The sequence below is a fragment of the Eschscholzia californica genome, unplaced genomic scaffold (assembly GCF_041429995.1).
Source record: "Eschscholzia californica isolate CP2 unplaced genomic scaffold, dmEscCali1.0.p SCAF_1, whole genome shotgun sequence".
Taxonomy (NCBI): domain Eukaryota; kingdom Viridiplantae; phylum Streptophyta; class Magnoliopsida; order Ranunculales; family Papaveraceae; genus Eschscholzia; species Eschscholzia californica.
In genome coordinates this window covers 86,565,129-86,590,638 of record NW_028238198.1, presented here as the reverse complement: position 1 = coordinate 86,590,638, position 25,510 = coordinate 86,565,129, and the positions used below count along the sequence as shown (strand labels likewise).

The 25,510-nt window shown below is 35.4% G+C and overlaps 4 protein-coding genes, 1 long non-coding RNA gene and 1 pseudogene across 8 annotated transcripts; 3 read left to right on the top strand and 3 right to left on the bottom strand.

The window, feature by feature from the left end:
* Positions 1-217: 217 nt before the first annotated feature.
* LOC147570611 (bZIP transcription factor 29-like) lies at positions 218-3,980 on the top strand. 3 transcript variants are annotated; one of them, XM_086657146.1, is made up of 5 exons: positions 218-560; positions 739-2,098; positions 2,215-2,347; positions 2,458-2,542; positions 3,436-3,980. In XM_086657146.1, exons 2-5 carry the CDS (start codon positions 819-821, stop codon positions 3,660-3,662), a joined length of 1,725 nt encoding a protein of 574 aa, XP_086513272.1. In that variant the 5' UTR covers positions 218-560; positions 739-818; the 3' UTR covers positions 3,663-3,980. The 3 variants fall into 3 exon arrangements, with proteins under 3 accessions (XP_086513272.1, XP_086513273.1, XP_086513274.1); XM_086657147.1 differs by having other exon boundaries at positions 224-555; XM_086657148.1 differs by lacking the exon at positions 218-560 and having other exon boundaries at positions 713-2,098.
* A 1,488-nt stretch (positions 3,981-5,468) lies between these two features.
* On the bottom strand, positions 5,469-7,412 carry LOC147570610 (uncharacterized). Its single transcript, XM_086657145.1, has 2 exons — positions 7,003-7,412; positions 5,469-5,616 (listed from the first exon to the last, which is right to left on the bottom strand). Exons 1-2 carry the CDS (start codon positions 7,357-7,359, stop codon positions 5,587-5,589), a joined length of 387 nt encoding a protein of 128 aa, XP_086513271.1. The 5' UTR covers positions 7,360-7,412; the 3' UTR covers positions 5,469-5,586.
* A 440-nt stretch (positions 7,413-7,852) lies between these two features.
* On the bottom strand, positions 7,853-15,887 carry LOC147570608 (uncharacterized; annotated as a pseudogene).
* On the top strand, positions 12,169-14,187 carry LOC147570609 (putative F-box protein At1g32420). 2 transcript variants are annotated; one of them, XM_086657169.1, is made up of 2 exons: positions 12,169-12,483; positions 12,778-14,187. In XM_086657169.1, exon 2 carries the CDS (start codon positions 12,859-12,861, stop codon positions 14,041-14,043), a length of 1,185 nt encoding a protein of 394 aa, XP_086513295.1. In that variant the 5' UTR covers positions 12,169-12,483; positions 12,778-12,858; the 3' UTR covers positions 14,044-14,187. The 2 variants fall into 2 exon arrangements, with proteins under 2 accessions (XP_086513295.1, XP_086513296.1); XM_086657170.1 differs by having other exon boundaries at positions 12,230-12,483; positions 12,606-14,187.
* A 1,338-nt stretch (positions 15,888-17,225) lies between the features above and the next one.
* LOC147570607 (small ribosomal subunit protein uS10y-like) lies at positions 17,226-19,125 on the top strand. Its single transcript, XM_086657144.1, has 4 exons — positions 17,226-17,300; positions 17,745-17,878; positions 17,971-18,084; positions 18,788-19,125. Exons 2-4 carry the CDS (start codon positions 17,764-17,766, stop codon positions 18,928-18,930), a joined length of 372 nt encoding a protein of 123 aa, XP_086513270.1. The 5' UTR covers positions 17,226-17,300; positions 17,745-17,763; the 3' UTR covers positions 18,931-19,125.
* Positions 19,126-23,482: 4,357 nt separating this feature from the next.
* On the bottom strand, positions 23,483-25,356 carry LOC147570606 (uncharacterized). Its single transcript, XR_015231472.1, has 2 exons — positions 25,227-25,356; positions 23,483-25,106 (listed from the first exon to the last, which is right to left on the bottom strand). It is a non-coding gene; the product is annotated as an uncharacterized LOC147570606 (long non-coding RNA).
* Positions 25,357-25,510: the final 154 nt, after the last annotated feature.

The window sequence follows — 25,510 nt, the reverse complement described above, 5'->3', positions numbered from 1 at the left end:
TATTTGTGGACTACTTTGTAACTTTCCTTGGTAATAGACTACTTCCTTTTCAAAAAAAAAAAAAAAAAAAAAAAAAAAAAAAAAAAAAAAAAAAAAGGGAAAATATTATATTTAGCTTTATATTTCCAATAAAGAAATGACATTTAAAGAAAAGAAGAAGGTTAAAAGAGGAAAATAATCTTGAATGGATTTAGAAAAGATTATGGGCATAGATAACTTGCGCAAACACGGGAAAGAAAAGATTGAGCACACAAAATGCGGTCGGAATGAAATTCAAATTAAATGGAAATTAATTTATAAATTGAAATGTAACTTAAATTCACGCGTAATTCAACACTATCAACCAGATACAAGAAGAGAGAGAAACCCGACGGCATTGTTCTAAACATTTTCAATCCCAATAGAGAAATCAAACTTGTTCTTTTCTTTCATTATCTTGCCCTAATTCTACTAAATTAGGGCACAGTTTTGCTCAATCTGTTCATGAAATTCTCTGTAAAATTTAGTAGATCGACCAGCATTGCTTTGATTAACCTAAAAAATGTTGTATTCACGGTGAGGTAATGATCATTTATCTCTCTTCCTCTCTATTCAAGTTTAATAAGTTGTTGTTAGTTTCATTTCTGTATTTTATTTTGCAGTTTTTGAACTACAAAAACTTAATATTGTGATAAACCCTATAAAGGGTTTAATGGGTTTGCTTAGTTTTAAGAATTTTTGTTGGTTTAATTGGTACAGGTTTTGATGAATTTAAATGAACGTGTGAAAGTAGTAACTAGGGTTTTTGGTGGTTAAAGAATTAAGGTTTTTTTTTTGAAATGGAAGAAAGAGAAGAATCTTGTAATGATATGATGCAGTTACTTCAATCTTCATTTGGAAATTCATTATCTTCAGTTCAAAACCCACAAAATTTATCTACAAATCGATTAGATGTTGCTTATCAGTTAAATAGCTCGCAAATTCGAGCTCCCATTAGACATTTCTCACAGAACTTTAGTCCTGATAATAGTAAAAGACTTGGAATACCACCATCTCATCCACAGATGGTACCTGTATCGCCTTATTCTCAGATCCCTGTATCTCGATCGGCAGTTGTTGGTCAGCAATCCCCTTTACAGAATTTTGGTCGAGGACCTACACATTCTAGATCTATATCACAGCCTGCATTTTTCAACATGGATTGTTTGCCTCCGTTAAGCCCTTCCCCGTACCGAGACTCCCCATCTACTTCAATGTCTGATGCTGTTTCTGCTGATGTCTCGATGGAAGATGGAGGTGGTACTTCACAAACTCCCCCACTTCCTTCGTTTATGAGAGGTAATTCACTTCGGGTTGGTGAGAGCCTTCCCCCTCGAAAGTCACATAGACGATCAAGTAGTGATATTCCATTTGGGTTATCCAATACGAATTATTTGTCCCCTCCGTTTATTCCGCCTAAAGGGCAATCCGCTTTCGACCAATCGGCATCTGTCAGAGAAAATTCACGAGTTGGTAAGCCAATTCAGTTGGTGAAACGAGAATCAGAGTGGGATAGAGAAAGTGATAATAATGCAGAAGGGATGGGTGAGAGGAGATCTGAAGGAGATTCTGTCGTTGATCTGTTTAATACCTATATGAATTTGGAAAACTTGGATGCCCTAAACTCATCCGGTACAGATGACAAGACTGGTCATGACAACGATAGTAGAGCCAGTGGGACGAAAACAAATTGCAGCAGTGATAATGAAGCCGAGAGTAGTGTAAATGAAAGTTGTAACAGTATGCAGCGTGCGAGTGTAAGTGCTTGCACTGAGAAGAGGGAAGGAACTAAAAGGAGAGCAGGAGGAGATATTGCTCCTACTACTCGTCATTGTAGAAGCATATCTATGGATAGTTTCATGGGCAACCTTCCTAACTTTGTCGACGATGTACCAAAATTGCCACCTTCTCCGGGTACTCGTTGTGGTCAACACTCACATAGCAATTCTTTGGATGGAAATTCCAACACTTTCAGCTTAGAATTTGGAAATGGTGAATTCACTGGAGCCGAGTTGAAGAAGATCATGGCCAATGAGAAACTTGCTGAGATTGCACAGACGGATCCTAAACGCGCCAAAAGGTAGTGCAGCCTCTCCACCTGTTTTACTCAATTACATTTGTTTACTTGAAGTGTACAGCCTTCGAGATGAGATCAAGAGCAGAAGAAGATTGTATGTTACATTTATTTCATTTCAGGATTTTGGCTAACCGTCAATCAGCTGCTCGGTCGAAGGAGAGGAAGATGAGATACATCTCAGAGTTGGAACACAAGGTGCAGACGCTACAGACAGAAGCTACCACATTGTCTGCGCAGCTTACATTGTTGCAGGTGAGCATCAAGTGTTCTCTCTCTCTCTCTCTCTCTCTCTCTCTCTATATATATATATATATATATATATCCTCCATCTCTGTCTTATATTTGTTATTTGGTTTCCATAGAGAGATTCTGCTGGGCTATCCAGTCAGAACAACGAGCTGAAGTTTCGTCTTCAAGCCATGGAACAGCAAGCTCAACTTAGGGATGGTAAAACTCTCTCACTATCAATACCTTTATTTCTTATTGTTTACATAGCTTAGATAAATTCTATTAGAAAAAGTGGGCATATAATATTTTTGTTCTTCTGTTTGATAGTAGGTTGTAACCATAACTTTACCCCAGAAGTGTCTTCGTGCATATCTTCTGCATTATCCTGTCAAATCACTTCACTTCAAATTCACACGTAATACATAGTGGCATCACCTTAAGACTACAATTTTTAAAATGGGTAGAAAATAGTTTTGGGATTTTGAGTTACTAAGTAGTTAGTAGTTGATATCTCCATGTATCCATCACACAGCTACTCAACCCTAGACGATATGCAAAATGTCCTATGTATTTCTGATATTATATCATGGACAAAAAGTGTACCCAGTGGCCAATATGCATCGAAATTTGATCGATACTTAGTTGGGTATTAGATTTCATACAAATATGTAAAACATCTTTAAGTAACTCCCTGACTCAGAAATACCCATGAATCAAGAAGTCTTTGGCACTGACTCACTGTTAACACATCATACGCGAATATGCCAAAGTAGATATTAAGTTGTTCACACCTTTTGCATTGTGTATGCCAGTGAACCTGAAAAGTGCAGTAATAATGTGAAGACAATCTTCGCCTACTTGAGCAATAGATAACTAAATACTCATTTATCTTTTCTTTCACTCATGTATCTAACTGATCTGGCCCATCTGGCTGAGTTGTTTATAAATTGGACAGTTTCAATATAATACAATTTGTATATCATACATCAACTCGAACTGGAAAAGTTTCGGGCTTCTACTCCTTTTGATCCAAAAAAGCTTGCCCCTTTTCACATTTATGCATATATATATAATGTTGTCAGAGTATGTGCTCACCCTGTATCAAATGGCAGCTTTAAATGAGGCGTTGACTGCGGAAGTGCAAAGGTTAAAGATATCTGCAGGAGAGTTAAGTAGCTCCAATAGCTCCTTGTCTCACCAACTGCCCATGAATTCTCAAATATACCAGATGCAGCAACAACATCAACAGCCGCAACACCAACAGCAGCAGAAGCAGCAGTCTCCCCAGCCACCTCCACAGCCGCAGCAGAATAATGGTGCAGAGTCGAAGCAAGAATGAAGACGAGTACGTTCATGAGATGAGTGGGTTCATCGTCGACAATATTACTCTTTTCTATCATTGGTCATACCAATTCAGTATGATTTCTTTTGATTATGCTTAAAAAAGTACCTGTAGACGGAGACATAGAGGTTAATCAACCTCCAAATAGGTAAACTGTCTGTGTTTAATCCTGGTCTTGGAGTTGGTGGTAAGAACAAGTTATACACACAAGTTTATGTTATTTATTCTTTTTGGTTGTGGGTTTTGTTTTGTTACTATCTTAAATATTATTCCTTTTGGTAGGGGAAGAAGATTGAATTGGAATATTTATTCAAATGCATTTTCCTATAAGTTTTTCATACTCCGATTAAGGCCCAAACTAAGTTTGTCCGAGGGCATTTTGGTCTAGTTGTCGAATTTTGAAATCGATGTTTGGGATACTCTGTGTAGCTCCCATTGGGGGGTTTGGATACGCCAACTGGCCTTCAAATGTGTATGACAAGATCTTAAATGAAGTGATCAAGATGTTTCGAATGAGTGGTTTTTCTCCGATCCCCAAATCCGTTTTTTTTTATATTGACTACTATAGTCTCATTACAATTGCATAGACCATCAATACTACGTGGTAAGCACGATAACTATCGAATTTAAACCTCTCTAAAATTTATCTAAACTAAAGTCTGTCTAACTACTTATTTATACCGAACTTTAATAAATCTTGAGTTTGTACTCCCATGGGAGTGAACTCTCATGCTTGTCTCAGATATCACAAATAATGGGAGTGAACTCTCATGCTTGTCTCAGATATCACAAATAATGGGAGTGAACTCTCATGCTTGTCTCAGATATCACAAATAATTAGTCGTAAATCTTGGGGTGATATTCTGACCAGAAAGTTTATTACTTATAAATCTTGGGGTGATATTCTACCCAGAAAGTCAGGATGGCCGAGTGGTCTAAGTCGCCAGACTCAAGTTCCGGTCTCCGAGAGAGGGCGTGGGTTCAAATACCACCACTTCTGACATTCCTTTTTTCATGTTTTTCCGTTTTTCTCTTCAAAGATGCCAACTTTCCACTCCCATTTTCTGATGACTCATATGTTTGCTTTTAGCCTACTGGTTCGAATTGATGACACAAATTATTATTATTTTTTTTTCGGAAATTGACCGTGATGACCCAGATTGATATTCAACTTCGATACATCATATAGTTCTATACCACGAAGACCTCCAAATGCTATAGAAAGTACAGTACTGAATGACAAATTGTTTCATTGAGTATGTGACCTACCTCTAAGTTTAGATAATCGAAACACTATCACTTGAGCAAGATTCTTGAATAGAAAGATGAACTCTTCTAGTCATTTAATTGGCCTTTCAAGAAAAGGTTGATGAAAAGAAACATAAACTCATTAGTGTCATTGGGGGCCTCCATTAAAAGAAGTCCTCTAATTGGTCAAGAAAGGCCACGGCTTTGGGGAAAGCAGAAAAATTTCCGGGGAAGACGGTGAAAAACTAAAAAAACCCAAACCAAACGCACTTTTAAGTTGCCGGAAGAAAGTCACTGGCGGCGACATCTTCTCTCTCCCCTTTCTCTCTCTCTTTTCTCTCCCGACTCTCTCTCTATCTACTCAACAATTTGGCACACTAGATGGTCAAGAAAACAGACACCCGAAGATATCTACTCAACAAAACCTGATGTAATTATTCATTTCTAACTTCCTTCTATACATTAACCAAAACAATTTGTTACCGAATAGAACAAAACGTTCATGATATTCATAATCCAAAGTGCATCAGAACAAAGACAAGTACAAGTTTAAGATTGTTTTGATACCCACTTTCCCACAACCATCTTTCCTTGAATGATGTTCTCTTACCTGAATGAAGTGGTGGATGCATAAAAGAAGAAAATGAACCACCAGCTGATAAACGAGAAAGTGTTATTGCTTTTTCTCTTCTGCCTTCCTTGGCTGGAAAGAAGAAAATGAGAAAGTGAGTAATGTTTGTAACTTTAAAACTTTCGTCCTTTTGAATTGCATGAAGATAAAAATGATAATTTCTCAATTTAAAATTTGATCAATTCTGGAGATTTTTTTCAGGTAAGAAGTCGTCGAAGAGTTTTTGAGTCCTGCAGTGGGGTATCGTTCATCCGCAGTTGGACCTGAGCTACTCATTCAATGCAAATATGATCTTCTACAGAACAAAAGTAGGTTTATGAAACCCTAGGCAGGACTCCAATTAATAACAATTCCAATTCAATTCATAAACAGAACAAACAGAGACGACATACACTCTTGACGTGTCAATTGTCACAATACAATCATTATGGCCGGGAAGGAGACCCGCCAATATATGATGTTTGGGTAAGACTGTGTTTCTGGCTCACCCATGGGTTTAAGAAGTATCTTTGGAGGACATCATATTATACGATGTCTCATATTGAAACTATATGTACTTGGTACAATTATTCATGTGCACTGTTTTCTCTATCGTTCTAGTGACATTTCATAATTACTTTTTTATTCTCTTCTCACTTTCTCAATATTCCCTCCAAGAATTGTAGGTTCTACACCTTAAGCTAATTATTTCAGCTTACAAGTAAGCTCGAGCTCGGGGGTTAACCTAAGCTCAGTTCGAGGGACTCAAGGACTTCCCTATTCTATAGCTTCCATTCTCTGTTTCCCTTTTCATTTCTTTTATACGAAACTCTCGATTGTAGAAAATGGAAGCATTCTACATAAAATAATTAAAATACGAGTTAGTCCTGAGCTCCAAATCCCAATCCCAACTGCTTCACTCGTAAGTGTTTATGCACGTACCGATGTATGAGTCTTACTACTCGGTCATTCTATCTCCACACTCTCGCGATGTATTCTCATGATCGATCTTCCATTCATAAGTAGGCTCTTGACCCTTGCCTAATGAAACACCTAGTACTATGTCTTCCTATGTCTACTGATTCCCGTGTAACCTTATCGATCCGTACCCAAAACAACATCATTAAGACAACCTCCCCCTTACAAGATTAAGAACTGTTATCCTAAACCTCGAATAAGATTAACATTAAGTATAGGAACAAAAAAGCAGAATCTTGATCAACCAAACTTCGAATAAGAAAATGAACTATTGTTTCGATATTATTATTCTAGATGATGAAAATAAGGAATTCATCCCTTCTGGTACGCTTGATACTCAAAGGAATCGATGAAACAAGTTTGAAACAAGAATGGGTTTTTAATAAAAACGTCAAAACAGAGGGCCAAGCAAGAAATTTAGACCTAACAGAACATGACATAAATATGCACACCAACTGTTCGATAAAGTGCTTCAATGAACAAAACCTAGAAAAATAGTACCTTGGTACCGGGGAAACGTTGATGAAGTTCTTCTTGAGGGATAACGACAGGCCAAGACTCACCATTATCTTTGAACATTTGTTCAGTTTCAAGCATCTGACCCTTATCAAGAATCATCTGTCTTATACTCTGAGCTGGTGTCGATGTCGCATCGAACACTTCTTCGACTCCATTAACGAATGTTACTGTGATTTGAGGTGGGTGGTCGTCGGTTCTTCTCTTCACCTGTAATTGACATCCTGGATTCGATTCTTTCGCCTTCCTTGCGTTGCACTGAGCTAGAAACTCCATGCACGCAGCTGTTCTTGGATCCAACGCATTGAATTCGATCCTCACTTTCGATAGAAACTTCAACATCTCTCTCTCTCTCTCTAGACCCTCTTCTTCTCACAATCAAACGAGGCACTTGAACTGGGTTCTAGCCTTCTAGGTTCTTCTGAAATCTAGAGTCAGATTTGAATTGGAAATTTTGAGTCAGACCTGACTGGGTTTGGGACCTCGAGTCAGGTATGTGTACGTCTGAATTCTGATACCTTGAGTCAGATCTGAGTTGCCCCGATAAAGAAGTCTCAAACCCGTAACTCATCATGGACAGTTGGACACTGACGCCGGTTGGCCCATGGACATCCGATTCCTAGACATGGGTACCTCCATGATTTTAGATTTTGAAGTCGGGTCCTACATTCTGTCTGATCCCGATCGGTTAGATTTGCACAATGGTATGACAGTTTGTTGCGTCAAGGTATAAAAGAAACAAGGTTTTTTTACATGTTGTAATGAATTAGACATTGATTTCTTCATAAATTCCTGACCATTACATTACTTATGCCTTCTTTAGCTTGGGTATGCATTAAGTTTTGTTGGCGAACGGGAATTCGAGAAACTCAAATTCAAGAAGGTATGTGGCTTTAAACGGACTTGGACTTTTGGACTTCCACTTTTGATGAAGTTCTTATTCAGGGATGGCCACAAGCCAAAACTCTCCATTATCCTTGAACATTTGTTCAGTTTCTAGATCCGGCCCTTATCAAGAATCATCTGTCTTATACTCTGAGCTGGTGTCGATGTTGCATCGAAGACCTCTTCAACTCCATTATTGAATGTTACTGTGATTTGGGGTGGATGGTTGATGTAGATTGTTGCGGAAGCGTAAAAGTAATGGAATCTACCATTGTTATTAAACTAAACTAATGAAATAAACTGGTAAAATACGTAAATAAAAAGTTCCAGTATAAGAACTAGCACAAATAGAAGTGATTTAAATATGCGAAGAAAACTGATAAAGTAAAAAAACAAAACGATTAACTGATTAATAATAAACTGGATTGATAATATTCTCTGATCTGAATAACGAGGACAGACTGGACTTCCTTTTATAGGAACTTAGACACTTCTAGATAGACTCAAACTAGGATTCCTAAATATCAAAGATACTCAAACATAGAAACTTCTAAACTCTAAAATTACTAGGAAACACTCAAATCTAACCCTAATGAACTCGGCCGTGAGGCCCAATGACTTGGCCGTGAGGCCCATGCTGATGGCCTCCATCAATGGTCGTCGGTTCTTCTCTTCACCTCTAATTGACATCTTGAATTCGATTCTTCCGACTTCCTTGCGTTGCACCGAGCTAGAAACTCCACGCCCGCAGTTGTTCTTGGATCCAACACATTGACGGTTGTCGTATTTATCACATGTCATTGGTGTACTAATGCTATTTTAATGACTGTCGTAGCCACTTTAAAAAATCATTACCACAATTCTTCTGACTTGATTGAAATTTCACACCTTAGGTAAGTAAATGACTAGGGTATTTTTTTTTGTTAAGAAATGACTGGGGTATTCAAGTTTGAGATAGAATGATGAAAACATATCTATAATCATGGAACCAAATAAGGGCTCACATTGGAACCTGAGAGGGCATGTGTCCCAACAAGGCCAAGTTAATATTTTATTTTATATAAAAGTATATCTTGTTATAATATAAACACAACACAAACAATATACTGTCCACACTTAGTTGCCCAAGAGGTTGATAGTATTCACAGAAACTAGATGAAATCCATAATTATTGAATTTGAATTTATAAATAATAATAATATTGTCAGGCTATATGTTCAATGTTGTCGGGCTTTAGGCCCCATTAAATGTTTGTTTAATTTGTTTTGTTTAGGTGGTTATCGTGTTTATCACTTCACTGAGTCCTTATAAAATAATTGAAGAATTTTTGTTTCTTTCATTTTTTTTAAGAGAAAGAGTGAAACTTCAAGATAAGACAATACTTTGACCGTTTTCAATTTGATTCGGTTTTGTCCAAGTCAAAGAGCTTAAACACAAACGAAAAAAAGGTAGATAGGCGTTTTTTACATCGACGAAATGTTTATGCTGACTGCTTATGTTTGGATTCCATAGTATCACAACGGGATAACTAGTGAACGATGGTTAGGTTTTATTTTTGTTGGAACTTTTATCTTCAATTTCATTGTTTCCCTTTCAATTACTTCATGTTTCGATAAGAAAAAATGGGTGGGAGGTAAAAAAATAAGGCCTTATTGGTACAAATAGTTCATTCATCTCCCAAAATAAATCAAAAGTCCAAAAACAAACTATAAACTAACATGTAGTCCAAAAACGGGTCTCAATGCACTAAATTCCATCTCTAGGGATTTTTTTCTTTCTTCCAACTTTACCCCTCTATATATATAATTCTGTGCACATTTTTCAGAATTATGGTACATTAATTAGATAGTGTGGTACACTATTCAGATAGTTTGTGCATTTTTTAAAATGTATGTTCTAATTGTCTAATGATTTATAATATGTACATTTTTAAGAATGTGTAAGGAATGATAATACAATGTATTTTCTTCAAGCTTCTTTTATATTGTAACCATTATTGTCGCATTGTATTAGTTGTACCATACATTACATACAATGTATACTTCATTTGTATTTTATAATTCAACCATTACTCTAACATTGTCGAACTTATACCTTACATTGCACATCATGTTTTTCAAGCATTATTTATGATTCTCCATACATTTTTCAGAATTATTCCACGTTATTCGCATAGTTTGTACAATTTACCAGATACAATTACACACTTAAAAATGCATTGTACAAACTACCAGATACAATATACCAACGTTGAATTAGAAATGCATTACATCTAAGACTCGTACAAAGTCAAGTTCATAACCTAATTTTTCAGATGCTAAGAATCTAAAATCATAGACTAAAATGGATTACATATTTAAAAATGCATTGTACAAACTGTCAGATGCAATATACAAACTACCGGATGCATTAAACAAGCTACCAGATGCATTGCACAAACTACCAGATGTATAAAATCTGTTGACGTACTGAGGGTATTTTGACATTTTAGACAAAGGACTAAAAACTTATAGATCTTTAAGGGTGATCTTGGACCGAATTTTCCTAACTTTTAGACTTTCAACCCTTCATAGCACCAAATGTAAATAACATAATAACGAAACTTATATATTTATATTCGTGCTAAATTGATGGTAATATACGTAGTTAATAGACATAGTGCAAAGAGAACTCAAATTCTTTGTCACATGAGGTCATATAAATGACCAGATGCTTTTACTGTTTTCTATTTCATCATTTGTACTTACAAATGAAAATGAACGTTTATTTGACAACAATCCCATGTTGACGTTACCTTTTTCACATGTCAAATAGTTCATAATGCTCAGGAGCCTCCTAAGAATAACAACTAACATAGTAAAAATCTAAAATTATTTTATTTCTTTATGATCTTTAAGACGAATATACGAAACTGAACGTGCCGAATGTACGTGTCATACCTAGTAAGATTACATTACAACTAATTGAAATTACAAGACTTATGTTACAAATTAAAACTAATACAATATTTTGATAAAACTAAAAATTGAAACTAATATGTTATTTTACTAAAACTATGATATTTTACTAAAACTACAAATTGAAGCTAAAACGTCATTGTACTAAAACTACAACATTTTACGAAAACTTCTAATTGAAACTACTTTGTTAATACGGGGGTAAATCATCATCTCCATAGTCACCTCCGCACCCATCGTTGTAGCCACCTCCATCTCCACCTCCAAGAGAAAGAAATCCTAGATGAGTATTTGAGTTCCCCCACCGACCATGTCAAATCCCTTAAAGCAGTTTTGGAAGTCAAAATCAAACTAAGAAAAATCGAAGAAGCAATCTCAATAGTCGTTAAGTTAATTGAAATCAAATCCACTGAAACAGAATGGGTTCTTTTCAAATCCCATCTTTTCATGGAGAAGTCGAATTGACAAAATTAGGGTTTCATACTTGCTAAAGACCCTTTATTTGTTGAAGCTTGTCATGGATTTATAAGTTGGAAACTGAAGTTGGAAACAGGTGAATTAGAAAATATTTTTGAAGAGAATTAAAAATGCCATGGAAATGTGCAAGAAGGAAAAGAAGAAAGATGATATAAGAGATGTCAAATTGTTAGTTTCCAAAGTTGAGGTTGTTGAGAGGAAATATATTGAAGCTTTGGAGATTTAACAAAAACTTGTTAAAAGAAATCACAGAGATTTTAGACCTTATCTCTTCCTCATATATACTCGAGAAGATGAGTTGCAGAATTAGGTATAGCGAGTAGTTTGATTCTTCTTAGTTGAGAAAGTATGTTAAGTTTTGGAGAGAGAAAAAGAAAAATAGAGTAACAATGAGAGACAGAATGACCAGTAGAGTGTGTGGTAAAGAGAAACCAAAGGACTTTTCTTTACGATGGTGAATGTGGCAGAAGATGAAAATTGGGGAGCAAATTTCAATCAATTAAATTTTTAGGTTAAACAATAAGTACATCTCTTAAGTCAATCGTAATTGACTAAGTTTTTATGCCCCAAAGATTTTTCTTTATTCTCCAAAGCCATGACCTTTGGATCTCAAAATGATGTGGCATCATTTAATGTTGAGATATCTGAAGAAAAAATTCAATATTTGAAATGTCTTTTAAGAATCTCAATCGGCCACTTAAAAGCAAATGTATTCATTTAGAAAATAACACTTAAGTTAATTTTAAGTTTTTAGAGTGTTGCATTAGAGATGTCTTTTGAATTGAGGATTTTAATATTGACATATATCAAAAGAAAAACTCATTCGAACTTTGACACACGGGACAAATTGAGTTTCTTTTGAAATTTTTATTGGAGATGGTCTAAATAGTCATCATGGTTGGGCTTTCTAAAAACAACACCCAAGAAGAAGGAGAAGCAAAAGAGAGCGACTTCTATTTCTGCCATAAAAATCTTATGAGCAAAAAATCAATTCTTGGTGTGAACTGTAATCAGAATCAGTGATGGGTTTAAAAGGCTAAACTTTCCACTTTTTAGAAGATTTTTGGGTCTGGGTGTGACTGATTTCAATGAGCAACAAGAAGAAGAAGATGGGTTGTTTTTGGGGTTAAGCTTTTTCAAACAAAAGGTGAGATCTTTTTAGCTTTAAATCACTAATTTCTTGTTTTAGAATCTTAATTTCTTCATAGAAAGTGAAGATCTCCATGTTTATTAAGAAAGTTAGAAGCTTTGGGTTTCTCTAATTTTCAGGATTGATAATTGGAGTGAGATTTTTTAGAGGCTTATAGTGCTCAATTTTGATCTAATTTTGATCCCATCTGATTTTTCTTTACACTTTAACCAAAACGGGATTTTAAGTAAGTTGTTATTTATCAATATCTATTCTTAATAAGGGAAGTTTAACCTAAAATCTCTCTACTAGGATTATTCATATATATATATATTAGTAGAGGAGAAAATTACAGAAAGAGAGAAGGAAACAAGCTTGTTTAAACTAGCTACAATGAGTAACTCAAACCTTGATGGCGGAGTTTATGGTATTGATGAAATCATGGTGGAGATACTTAGTAGACTTCCTCCCAAGTCACTTATGCGATTCAAGTGTGTACGTAAGAGTTGGTTGTCTCTAATTCAAAAAGACAAACACTTTATTTCGTTACACAGTTGTCGTCGTCGATCAAATTCAAATAAAAAGATCCTCATCCAATCTCAGTGGAAACGAAATAGATTCTTCACAGTAGATTTGTTCAAGCGGGGTATTGAAGATGTGACAACAATTCCGTCTGAATGGGAGGGAAAGCGCATAGTCGGACCTGTTAATGGTCTGTTATGTTTCGTCAATGGTGGTCCGAGAGGTTGCAAAGCTTCTGTTCTTATTTACAATCTCTGCACTAAAGAAGCGTCACCATGGATTAAGTCAAATATTTGGTATAATGATCCTGGTCTTTTATATTCTACAATTGGATTTGGTTTTGATCCTGTTACCCAACAACATAAAGTATTATTAGTGTGGTGGATGAATCGTAATAAAAAATATGGTGCGGAGGTATTGACCGTTGGTGAAAATACTTGGAGGACGATTCACCAAGTACCACCTGTTAGAAGCTTTGGTTGTACAAGTCCAACTTACTTGAATGGTTCTATATATTGGTTGATATGCAACCCTCATGGGGGGGATGGGTTGGACAACATTATAGCATTCCATGTTGGAAAAGAGAAATTTAGATTGATAAATCCACCACCCCCCGATGGTATGAGATATAATAGGTTCAAGTACGAATCTTCATTAGAAGTTGATGGACAATTAGCAATAATGGAGAGAATGGAATATGATGATCAAAAGAAGGTGACAGAGATGAGGGTGTGGACTTATAATATTGATCAGGGTGATGAGAATAATTATAAGTGGATTTTTCGGGAGATGATTGAATTGCCTTTTTGTTTAGGAAAATATGAGTTACGTTTTATTGAATCAATTCCAGGAAAAGATTTGTTTATGATAACAAGTAGTATAATGGACATGAGGGAACCTCCTTTTATTTATTTTTACGACATGAAGAAGAAGAAGCTTAGTGAATATGGTAATTTGCCTTGGCCAGAAGATAAATCTATTGTGGATTTCTATTTGTTAGTTCTTGAAGAGAGCATTTATCCCGTTGGAGCACAAGCCGGCTACCACCGCGACTAGATGATCACCACCGTTGACTGTTTGTTGTTTTCTTGGTTTTGTTTTTTTTGGCTCTTTATGTTTTTAGGATGTAAGGACGTTTGTTATGGTTGATTCTAATGCGTGTGATCATTTTACCATATAATAATAAACCTTATTATTGATGAAGTCTCTTAGTCAATCGTTCGATAATCATGGCAATTCAGATTAGTTCTAACTTCTGAAACAAAAAATGCACTACTTCAAGATTTTCCCGAGAATATCTTAGGCCGTCAATAGTTCGATAATCATGGCAATTCAGCTTAGAATCGGGCCAAAAATTAAATTTAACCTTAAACCAACGGTGGGAAGTCTTTGGAAATCATTGAGATTCACAAACTTGTTAGATTCAGATCGTGAAATATACCCGAGAATATCTTCAAAAACTAACTTGGCGCAAGGAATCCGATAAGGACCATAACTTTTTTTTTTGAATTTGTTAAAATCGAATCCTTGACCTCTTATGTGGAAGACTTAACCTAATTCTTCTTCACCTTTTAGGACTTGAGCCAAGGGTTGTTGGCGACCCTAATTCTTCTTCACCTTGAACCAGAAGTTTCTTGAAGACTGGATGATTCAGGTACTTCGTCCGTACAATGAATCTTCTGCAATTGTTGCGGATGGTTACTTCTACATGTCCCACTGGTACATCTGACGTTATATCGACGGTACAACCAGTTAAGCGGGAAGTGGCTTTATGACGCCATCACGCGAGCATTTGCCTGAGTCTAACAATGTGACGGATATTGCAGCATTTTCTGAAGCCGGTAGACATTTTGATTGAGTTCTTGGAGAAAGGAAGTAGAATAGGAGGGACTTTGGAGGGAAGAGAGAGAAAGGGTGCTTTTATAAAGTTTCGTATACTAAATTACCCTTGGATTTGATAATAATAATAACATAATACTTGTACCATCAATTTAACTTAATTAGTGTGGTACATAAAAAAAAAACTTATGACATGAGAACCGGTGAACGCTCAAGCTTAATATGTATCACGATTTTTTTGATAGGCTCGAAAAGTCTTCCTCAGGGAAAAAAAAATGGTGTACATGTGGGCCTGGGTTGGGGGTTGCCAAGAACAGTGGCAACATCGTTCAATGTTAAGTTTGGGGTGTTCATAATTGTATCATATTCGAAGACTCGCGAAGGTATTGTGATAGTTCCACTCCTCTCACGAGAATGTCTAGAGCCTAGACTATGGGTGAAAGCTTGAGATCTTCTGGGTGAGTTTCTGGAACCTTCGCCGAGAACAAATCTCCGTAAATGAGGGCTTGGACCTGGTGTGCCCAGAAACAGGGACAATATCTTTTAACAGATGGGAAGATTTTTTGCAGGTGGGTGCCCAAAAGCTCAAAAAAATTACCCCATAATATATGAAGTGATTCCTTATGGGTTGTCATTTTGGACCTCTCAAACTTGGAGAAACCCATAAACCTTATTTTATCCCCAAAAAAACACTCTGTTTGGAAGTAGATCCAGCTGATTGAAAGGTATATAATAAGGATTTAGGAGACCAAGTTTGGTTTTTTCTTACTGAAATCATCATCTCTTTTGTACGACTAGGGATCGAATAAAAGACTTATTTGTATATTTTGCCTTAGGCAATGTACCTCCTTTTTTTTTTAACAGAAGTGATTATATTGAATTTGATAAATACGAACAAATTAAGATGACAATATTGATTACAACAATGACATCCTGGATTTGATTCCTTTGCCTTCCTTGTGACCTTGCGTTGCACTGAGCCAGAAACACTCCATGCACGCTGCTGTTTTTGGATCCAACACATTGAATTCGATCCTCACCTTCGATAGAAACTTCAACATCTCTCTCTCCAGACTCTCTTCTCAAAATCAAACGAAGCACTTGAACTGGGTTCTAGCCTTATAGGTCTGAAATCTAGAGTCAGGTCTGAGTTGGTAGAAATTTTGAGTCAGACCTGACTGGGTTTGGGAACTCGAGTCGGGTACGAGTAAGTCTGCTACCTCGAGTCAGATCTGAGTTTCCCTGATAAAGAAGTCCGAAACCCGTAACTCATCATGGACACTGACACCGGTTGGCCCATGGACACCAAATCCTAGAAATGGGTTCACCCCGGGTGAGGCGGATGAAATAAAGAGGTCGATTTTAGATTTTGAAGTCATGTCCGACATCCTGTCTAATCCTGATCTGTTAGATTTGCGTAATGGTACCACAGTCTTGTTGTGTCAAGGTGTAAAAGAAACAAGGTTTTTTTTACATGTTGTAATGAATTAGAAGTTGATTTCTTTATAAATTCCCGACCACTACGTGACTTATGCCTAATTTAGCTTGGGTGTGCATTAAGTTTTGTTGGCGAATGGGAATTCGAGAAACTCAAATTCAAGAAGGTATGTGGCTTTAAACGGACTTGGACTTCCACTTTTGACGAATTCCTCATTCGAATCAAAACGGTGGCTGAGAATTTGAGGGTCTGGGACCAAATTTTATGAGAAACCCTCTTGTATGATACCGCTGGGCCACATCCCACATACTCTACTTCCTTCACTCTGCCAACTAGTTTCTAATACATATATACATACTTCAATATATATACATACTTCAATTTAAAGTGAATGCCCTGTCCGCCTCCCTCAAACACAACTCTGGTTCGAGTTCACACGCAATTACTCAATGAACATAAAATTTCAAGGCACAACCATCCCGACCTGATGAGGAACTAAATGCTAACAGAATACGATTCCCGCCCTAGATATGTGCATGCCTAAAATCTCGAATCAAATTCGAGTTGGTCTGGTACTTCGATGACGCAGCGAAAAAGATCTCCCTGCATCACTGAGTCGAGTAGGTATGGGACATCGAGTCAGATCTGAGTAGGTTTGGACTCTCGAGTCAGATATGAGTAAGCTCTGGTACCTCCAGTCACGTCTGAGTAGGTTTTGATTCTCGAGTCAGATCTGAGTAGGTGAGAACTCTTGCCGTCTTGCGACGCGAGGCCGGAAGCTTGAGGTGGTAACATATCGGGTCGAATAGAATTTCCGTTGGCGTTTGTGAAGTTACTCCTCGATGTAAACTGTCTAAAACACCCCTTTCGTCACAAGGACTGAAGAATCAAATCCTCATTGTTCAAGGGTAAAAAGCGTAAAATGTTTTTCCTTTATATTCAGTAGAAGAAAATGATTTTTAGATGAATTAGGGTTTTGTTTTAGCTCAATATCTCTCCTTGTGCCGTTTTCAGAAAACCTCGAGCAGGAATTTAGGTAAAGATCAATTTTTGTCCTCAGATTTTAGTTATAGATTTTTATTAGAAACCCTAATCCAGTTTTATTTGATTTTCTACTTGTTATTTATGTCTTTCCTGATGAAATTTCATGTTGATTTTGATTGTTTTGCTTTATAGGAGTTAATATATGCAGTGATAATTCATGAATAGATATCATTAGTTGAATCTAGGGTTATTTTCCCCCCTTTCCACAGCACTTGGAAGAAATGAGTAATCATGAATTAAATCTGCCTTAATATGGATTTATAGAAGCATTCATTCACTAAAATGCTAAGGTTTCTGAATAGTTGAAGCTTTGACTTATCCGATTGTGGCTTAAGTTGGCAGTTTTCGCTATCGAAACTCGGTTCTTTTAAATTTGTTCTCGTAGATGGGTCCATATTTGTGAGGTTTAGTTATGTTGTTGGTATTCTTTTGTTAGATATTTTGAATTTGGAACAATGGCTGCTGTTGCTATGATGAAACCGACGAAACCCGGTTTTGAGGAACCGCAAGAACAACTCCACCGTATTAGGATTACTCTTTCATCGAAGAATGTGAAGAATCTAGAGAAAGGTTGTCGACATTCCCCTGTTTTTCGTAACAATCTATTTGATTCTAGAGTCTGATGTTAAAGCCTAATAATTTGCGTTTGATAATTTTAACAGTTTGTGCCGATCTTGTGAGCGGAGCTAAGAACAAAAGGTTGAAAGTGAAGGGACCCGTAAGAATGCCAACAAAAACCTTGCTCATCACAACAAGAAAGTCCCCCTGTGGTGAAGGTAAATTCTTCTATTTGTTTGCATGTAAAAGCCTGTGTGTCGGTACCAATAACATCACACTTGTGGACTAATTTCCTGGTTAACAAATGTGTTGCTAGTTGAGCTTGAATCGTGAAACCATTTTATGTGTATGCAAGATAGTAATCATTTGCAAGTAATATTCTCCCAAATATTACTTGTGTTGATAACTTGAGTTAAGCGTGAATTTTTCACATACTATATTATGGTAAACCATGAAAGAAATGTTCATAGTGCTTGGTTGTTTGATGGTAAATGTGGAGGTTTTATCATCTGTAGTTTATTATTAGTCCAACAAAACCATTAATCAACCTCTCTCTTGCACGCTAGTACTGTCATATTCTCGTATTTGTTAAACTTCACTTCGGTTAGGAGAGTGCTTCTTTGTAGTTTAACTTGATAACTAGGGAGATGAATTCTTACAACCCGGCAGCTCCATCATTCAATAATTCATGACTGTCGTTACAATGGGAAATGCATAGTCATTAACTTGATTAAAGCTTGGATGAATAGTTGAAGATTGCGGAATAACGTTTCAAAACATCAACTATGCTTCATATCATTCATTTTTTATGAATTTATTTAACTACATAAATCACACAAATCTTCTTTGTACTCAATTGGACTACACGTTTGCCATTTTCCTTGGAAATGTTCTGAAATGGTTGTGTTATTCTGTGGTCAGGAACGAACACCTTTGATCGATTTGAACTTCGTGTTCACAAGAGGGTAATTGATCTTGTAAGTTCATCAGAGGTAGTGAAGCAGATCACTTCAATCACCATTGAACCTGGTGTCGAGGTTGAAGTCACCATTGCAGACCCATAAGCAAATCTGTTTTTGCAGATGAGTTATTTTGTTCTGTTTTTTTATGTCTCCAGTGAAAAGGAGGATATGAATTTAAGATGAGGGTTTTTACATTTTGATGCTTTTGAGATTTTGTTGTCATCTACTTATTAGGTTTAACTTGAAGGTATAGACATAAGTTTTGATTAATCTCATCTCATTTTTCTTTTTCGATAATGGTATTGCATTATTTGATGAAGTTTATATTGTTAACAGAACTTGACAGATTTTGTTTGATAAATTTGTGATGTAGTTGTGTAGTTAATCAGTGCCAACAACTGATAGTTCAGTCGGTAGTGCATGTATTCAAAATTTTTGAATGTCTTAAGTTTCGATTTGTTAGCGAGGTGGAATCCAAGGTTTATTGAACTTGAGTTATTAAAGGTAGAAATAACGACATAAGTTGGTTCATTTAGATTTTAAGCTCTTTAGGTTACCCATTAGGATCTAAGATAGCTTTTAAGGTGTTATTCCTAGTCCATTTGAAAATATTTTATCATCCTTTTCTTGGCCAATTATATGACATCTGTTTAATGGAGGCCCTCAATGATACTAGTTAGTTTATGTTTCTTTTCGAGAATCTTGCTCAAGTGATAGTATCTCGATTATGTAAACTTAGAGGTCACATACTCAACGGAACAATCTGTCATTAGTGGAATTTCTATAGCATTTGGAGGTCCTCTTTATTATTATTATAACTTTGTGGCATAGAACTACATTTTTTTTTGTTGAAAGGCATGAACAATATGATGTATCCATGTTAAATATCAATCTGGGTCATCAATTCAAACCTGTTGGCGGAGGTGACATTATGGCAGGGTAACGTTTACAGTTTAATGAATCCTCCACTTATTTTATGGGTTGGTTAGGAAGGAGATTACCTATGGTTAAACTCTTCACAACTTATCAATGGATTTAAATCTTTCGGTATGAATAATTTATCGGTCTGGGCATGGATGTTCCTATTTGGACATCTTGTTTGGGCTACTTGACTTATGTTCTTAATTTCCCGGCGTGGATATTGGCAGGAATTGATTGAAATTCTAGCGTGGACTCATTAAATCACGCCTTTGGCTAATTTGATTCGATGGAGAGATAAACTAATGGCTTCTAAAGAAGAAGAGTTTTGTGGAGTTCCATACTAACCTAGTTGATGAATGGAATAGTTTCACCAACTTATTTATACCTTTTTTCCTTTTTTATCTTAAAGTATGAAGGTAAATTTTCATCAACCAGCTTGTTTAAGAATGTGATTATGGGATGCCATTGGGCTAATATATGGTCACTAAGTATCCTTACAAGTATTTCAACAAAAAAAAAAACTATCTTTATAAGTTACAAGATTTTTAAGTAAATCCGCAGAAATAGAATTTTGGCTTTGCGTTGTTTTAAGAGGAAGAGATGGCGATCAACTGAAATCTAGGATTTTCGCGATCTCTTACTCTCTTCCGCTTCAACTTTCACGAAAGCGAAGTGCCGAAGTAGGTTATGTAGTGTAAGGAAAATCTCGCTGAGAAACCATATAATCAAACCCCAAAATATTTTTTTTGATTTGATTTCAAGTCATTTGAATCTGACTAGAAGAAGATTAGTTTTTAGAGAGAAAAAGGGACGGAAAATAAGAGAAGAAGAAGAAGGGAGAGAGAGAGGGGGGGTGGAGAAGGAGAAAAAATGGTGGTGGTGATTGTAGCTCTGGAAGTTGTGGTTGTTAGAAGTTCTGTGGTAGAGGTGTGGTGAAGAAGATGAAGATTAAGAGGCAAATGACAACTTAATGATTTTTTGGATTAGAAAACAAGTATGCCTCCTAAATTAATCGTGATTGATTAAGTCTTTATTCTCGGGAGATTTTTCTTTAGAGTCCATGGGTATATAGACCAAAATCATTTTCATAATAGGTATATAGACCAATCTTCCCAAAATATGGACATTTAGTCCTTTTACAATAAGGGCATAAATAACTCATACTTTATTGATAAATACCCTTCATGTCCCTCGTCTAAAAAATCCGGGGTTGTTAAATTTCAGAATGAATCCGGAAAGTTTCCCAAACCAGGGGGCGTGATTTGGGGGAGATATTTAGGTTACAAACTGAAAAGATTTAATAGGAAGTAACGGATCAAGGATATTTTCCAAAACAGATTTTTCAAAACAGATTTGGAAAACGGATATTTTCCAAAATATATTTTCTCTCTCATCCTTTCAGATTTGGAAACCAAATCTATATATCACTTTCTCTCACTTAATTTTCAGATTTGGAAAGAGTATATTTTCTGAGATCAATTAGCGTGATTTGGGGGTTAATATTCAAAACATATATATCAACTTTCTCTCAATTAACTTTCATTTTTTACTCATACATAAACACACATCGAATACAAATTATGAAACAAGTTCGTAAATTATGTGTTATTTATGACGAGGAAACCATCATTTGTCATGTATACAACGTAATTTATCATATGCGTGTGTGTCATCCATTATGTACCATTGAATACTTAGATTACTTTCTGACATAAATTACTTGTTTTTTATGTCATGTTAGGAAATGTACCATTGAATCCATTATGTACCATTGAATACTTAGATTATCCATTATGTACCATAAATTATAGTAACTTGTTAGGAAATGTAAATCTGAAATCATGTTTTTTGTTATAAAGTATGTGATTTATCATAAATTATGTATACTGTATAGAAAATAACACAACCTTTGTACGACTGAAAGGAAATTTTATTGAACAGTAATCTGTGTTTTATTGTAAATGAAAAGAACATAGTAGACTATGTAACTTAAAAACAAACTCCGTCAGAATGTTGCCCGATCTCTCGATCCTTACTGTCTTTGGTCTTCCAGGTTTACGGCGAATCAAACATGGTAGTGTTTTTGACTCTTCATTAAATGTACATGGTTCATCGAAGTTAGGGGCAGGGTTTATATGTTCCTTGTAAGTCTTCACGTAAGACTCCGTTGTCCAAACAGGATCATAGAAACAATCTTCTTCATCGTAATTTATACTTCTATAGTTTATGTGATGATTCTGTAAGAAATTCCATCAGTGCTGGTTTACTACAAGAAAAAAAAAAACATATGTATTAGTTAAAAAAAATTATAATCAAATTTACATACATTAATAATGAAACATTTAATAAAAAACAAATGAGATGGATCATAAATAACAGGTACAGATCAATAAATTATGTATAATGTATGAAAAAGTACAATTGTTTATTAGGTTAAGAGAAGTTTTATATGCTTGTCATGGCCACTGTTCTGGTAAAAAAAGGACGTGTAATGTTGGATAAATTTTTCATACTTTACGAACCTTTCATCATTAATACTATCATCTTACGTGAAATGTATGCAGATTGTATCAGAAAGTATGGTAATTTATCGTAACGTAACTGTAATTTTTATTCTGTTACAAGAATCAGAAAGGATAAACATCAAGATATTATTAGCAAATTTTATCAGAAAACATGAAAAGTTATCGTAAAGTACCTGTACTTTATATTCTGTTATAGGAATAAGTGTGGATAATCACAAAGATCAAGAACTGTACGGACAGATGATTCTGATCTGCAAAAAAAACAAAAAAAGAAGAGGATTTAACGTAGATCTGAAGAAATATACAATGAACATTGGAAGGAGAAATAACATACTAACATTGAACAAATCATTAAATAAGAAACAAACATCAAAGATCTTAAAGAGTTATGAAAGTTTTAGAGAGAGAAAATATAAATCTTCCATTCGAAGGTAGTTAAGATTACAGCAAAACAGATTCAAAGTTATTGAAATGGAAAACAAGAAAAGAAAGACCTAAATCAAGATTTGATGTTTTCAACGATTCTATATGAATCTTTAACCTATAAAGCAATAAAGATAAGATTTTAAACCTGAATAACAATGGCTAGAATAAAGAGATAAACAGTATAAAACCTAAATAACAATGGAGGTTTTGATGAAAGCTCTTGATTGAATATTAAACAATGGAATTTTTAACAGCTGGTGGTGAGTTTAATTTATGTTTAATGAAGATTTCGTTTTTAGAGAGAGAGATGGAAAGTTACCGGATTTCAGTTACGGAATATTATCAACATAGTAGTTAGTTACAATTCAAACGTGATTGGAGAGAGAAAGTTGAGATAAAAATGGAAAAAATATCTTTAACAGTTTAAAATGTAAATCACGTTTTGATATTAAAGAAGGTTAATATAGGTATTAAATCTTTAATATGTATTATATGGATTTGTGTTTTCTCTCTAGATGAGACCAAAAGGACTAGATATCCATTTAAATTATTATTTAGGTTTTGAAATCCTTTTTAGGATTATAGAGGATTAAATCTCCTATTAGGACCCTATTTTTGGTCTATAGACTCAAAAATTATTTTCTTTATGCCCAAAGCCACAACTTTTTTTTTTTTTGAGAGATGGAGGCCTAAAGAATAGTAGGTAGTGTTAAAACTAATCTAAATCGTCATAATTATCGAAAAAAAAAGTTATTAGGCGATTGATTATGATTCTAAGGGACTTCATCATCAATAAACTTTATTACTCCTATTATATACTAAAATGATCACACAGACTAGAATCAACTATAACAAACGTTCTTACTTCCTCAAAACATAAAAAGACATAAAGAACCGAAAACAAACCAAGAAAAAAACAAACACTAATTACTAGTATTAGACCATTCTTCAGTGTCAACCAAGGGTGGTGGTGGGAGACTAGTGGTGATCATCTGGTCGTTTTGGTCGTCGACGGGTAATTGTGCTCCAACCGGATAAATGCTCTCTTCAAGAACAAACAAATAGAAAAACACAATTTTATCTTCTGGCCAAGGCAAACTACCATATTCGCTTCTTGTTCTTCATGTCGTAAAAATAAATAAAAGGAGGTTCCTTCCAATCCGTTATACTACTTTTTTTTGTTGAACTAAATCCATTATACTACTTGTTATCATAAACAAATCTTTTCCTGGAATTGATTTAATAATATGAATCTTACCATTTTCTATACGAAAAGGCAATTCAATCATCTCCCAAATCCACTTATAATTATTCTCATCACTTTCCTCCTCCTCCTGATCGATATTATAAGTCCACACTCTCATCTCTGTCACCTTCTTTTGAGCATTATAAACCATTGTCTCCATTATTGCTAATTGTCCATCAACTTCTAGTATATATTCATAATTAAACCTATATCTTATACCATAGAAGGGTGGTTTTATCAATCTAAGTTTCTCTTTTCCAACATCTAATGCTAATATGTTGTCCAACCGTCCTTCCGCCGGAGAGTTCATTAAGAACCAATAAACTAAACCATTCATGTAAACTGAAGTTGCATAGCCGAAGTCATTAACCGATAATACTTGGTAAGTCGTTCTCCAAGTATTTTCACCGACTGTCAACACATCCACACCAACTTTCTGGTAAGTACGGCATATCAGCCACACTAAATATACTTTATGTTCTTGGGTAACGGGATCAAAACCAAATCCACTTATAGGATCAGATAAATGACGATTATTTTTCCAAATATGTGACTTAATCCATGGTGATGCTTCTTTAGTGGAAAGATTGTAAACAAGAACACAACCTTTCCGACCATTGACGAAACATAACAAACCATTAACAGGTCCGTGCATGGTTCCCTCCCATGTGTCCTGAATTGTCGTCACATCTTCAATACCCCGCTTGAACAAATCTGCTGTGAAGAATCTATTTCCTTTGTAGTGAGTTTGGATGAGGATCTTTTTATTTAAATTTGATCAACGACATTTGTGTAATGAGAAAAAGTGTTTGTTTTTTTGAATTAGAGACAACCAATTCTTACTTACACACTTGAACCGCATAAGTGACTTAGCCCGGAAGTCTACTAAGTATGTCCAACATTATTTCATCAATAGCATAAACTCCATGAAGGTTTGAAACATCGGCGGTGCCTCGGTGGTGGTGGTGGTGGTTGTGGTGGTGGGAATAGAACCTTGACTATTGTTTCTCATTGTAGTTAGTCTAAACAATCTTGTTCCCTTTCTCTCTTTCTGTAATTTCTTTCTTGTTCCCTTGGTTTGCCCTCTCCTCAAATAGATAGATAAAAATCGATGGAAAATCTCACTAACTCTAAAGTTATCTTAAACTACACATTCAATCCTGAAAATTAGAGAAACCCAAAGCTTCTAACTTTCTTAATCATGGAAATCATCACCTTCTAGGAAGAAATTAAGATTCTAAAACAAGAAATTAGTGAGTTAAAAGCTAAAAAGATCTCACCTTTTGTTTGAAAAGCTGAACCCAGACCCAAAAATCTTCTAAAACGTGGAAAGTTTTGCCTTTGAGACCATGAATTGATTTTTGCTCATAAGATTTTTAGGGCAGAAAGAGAAGTTGGCTCTTTTCTTCTTCTTGTGGTGTTGTTTTCAGAAAGCCCAACCCATGATCATGACTATTGGACCGGATATTTTACCACCTAAAGCTTCCACCCTCACGTGGGAAGAGTTCTCACTGACTCAGATCTGACTCGATGTCTCAGACCTAGTCAGTTCTGTCTCAAGATA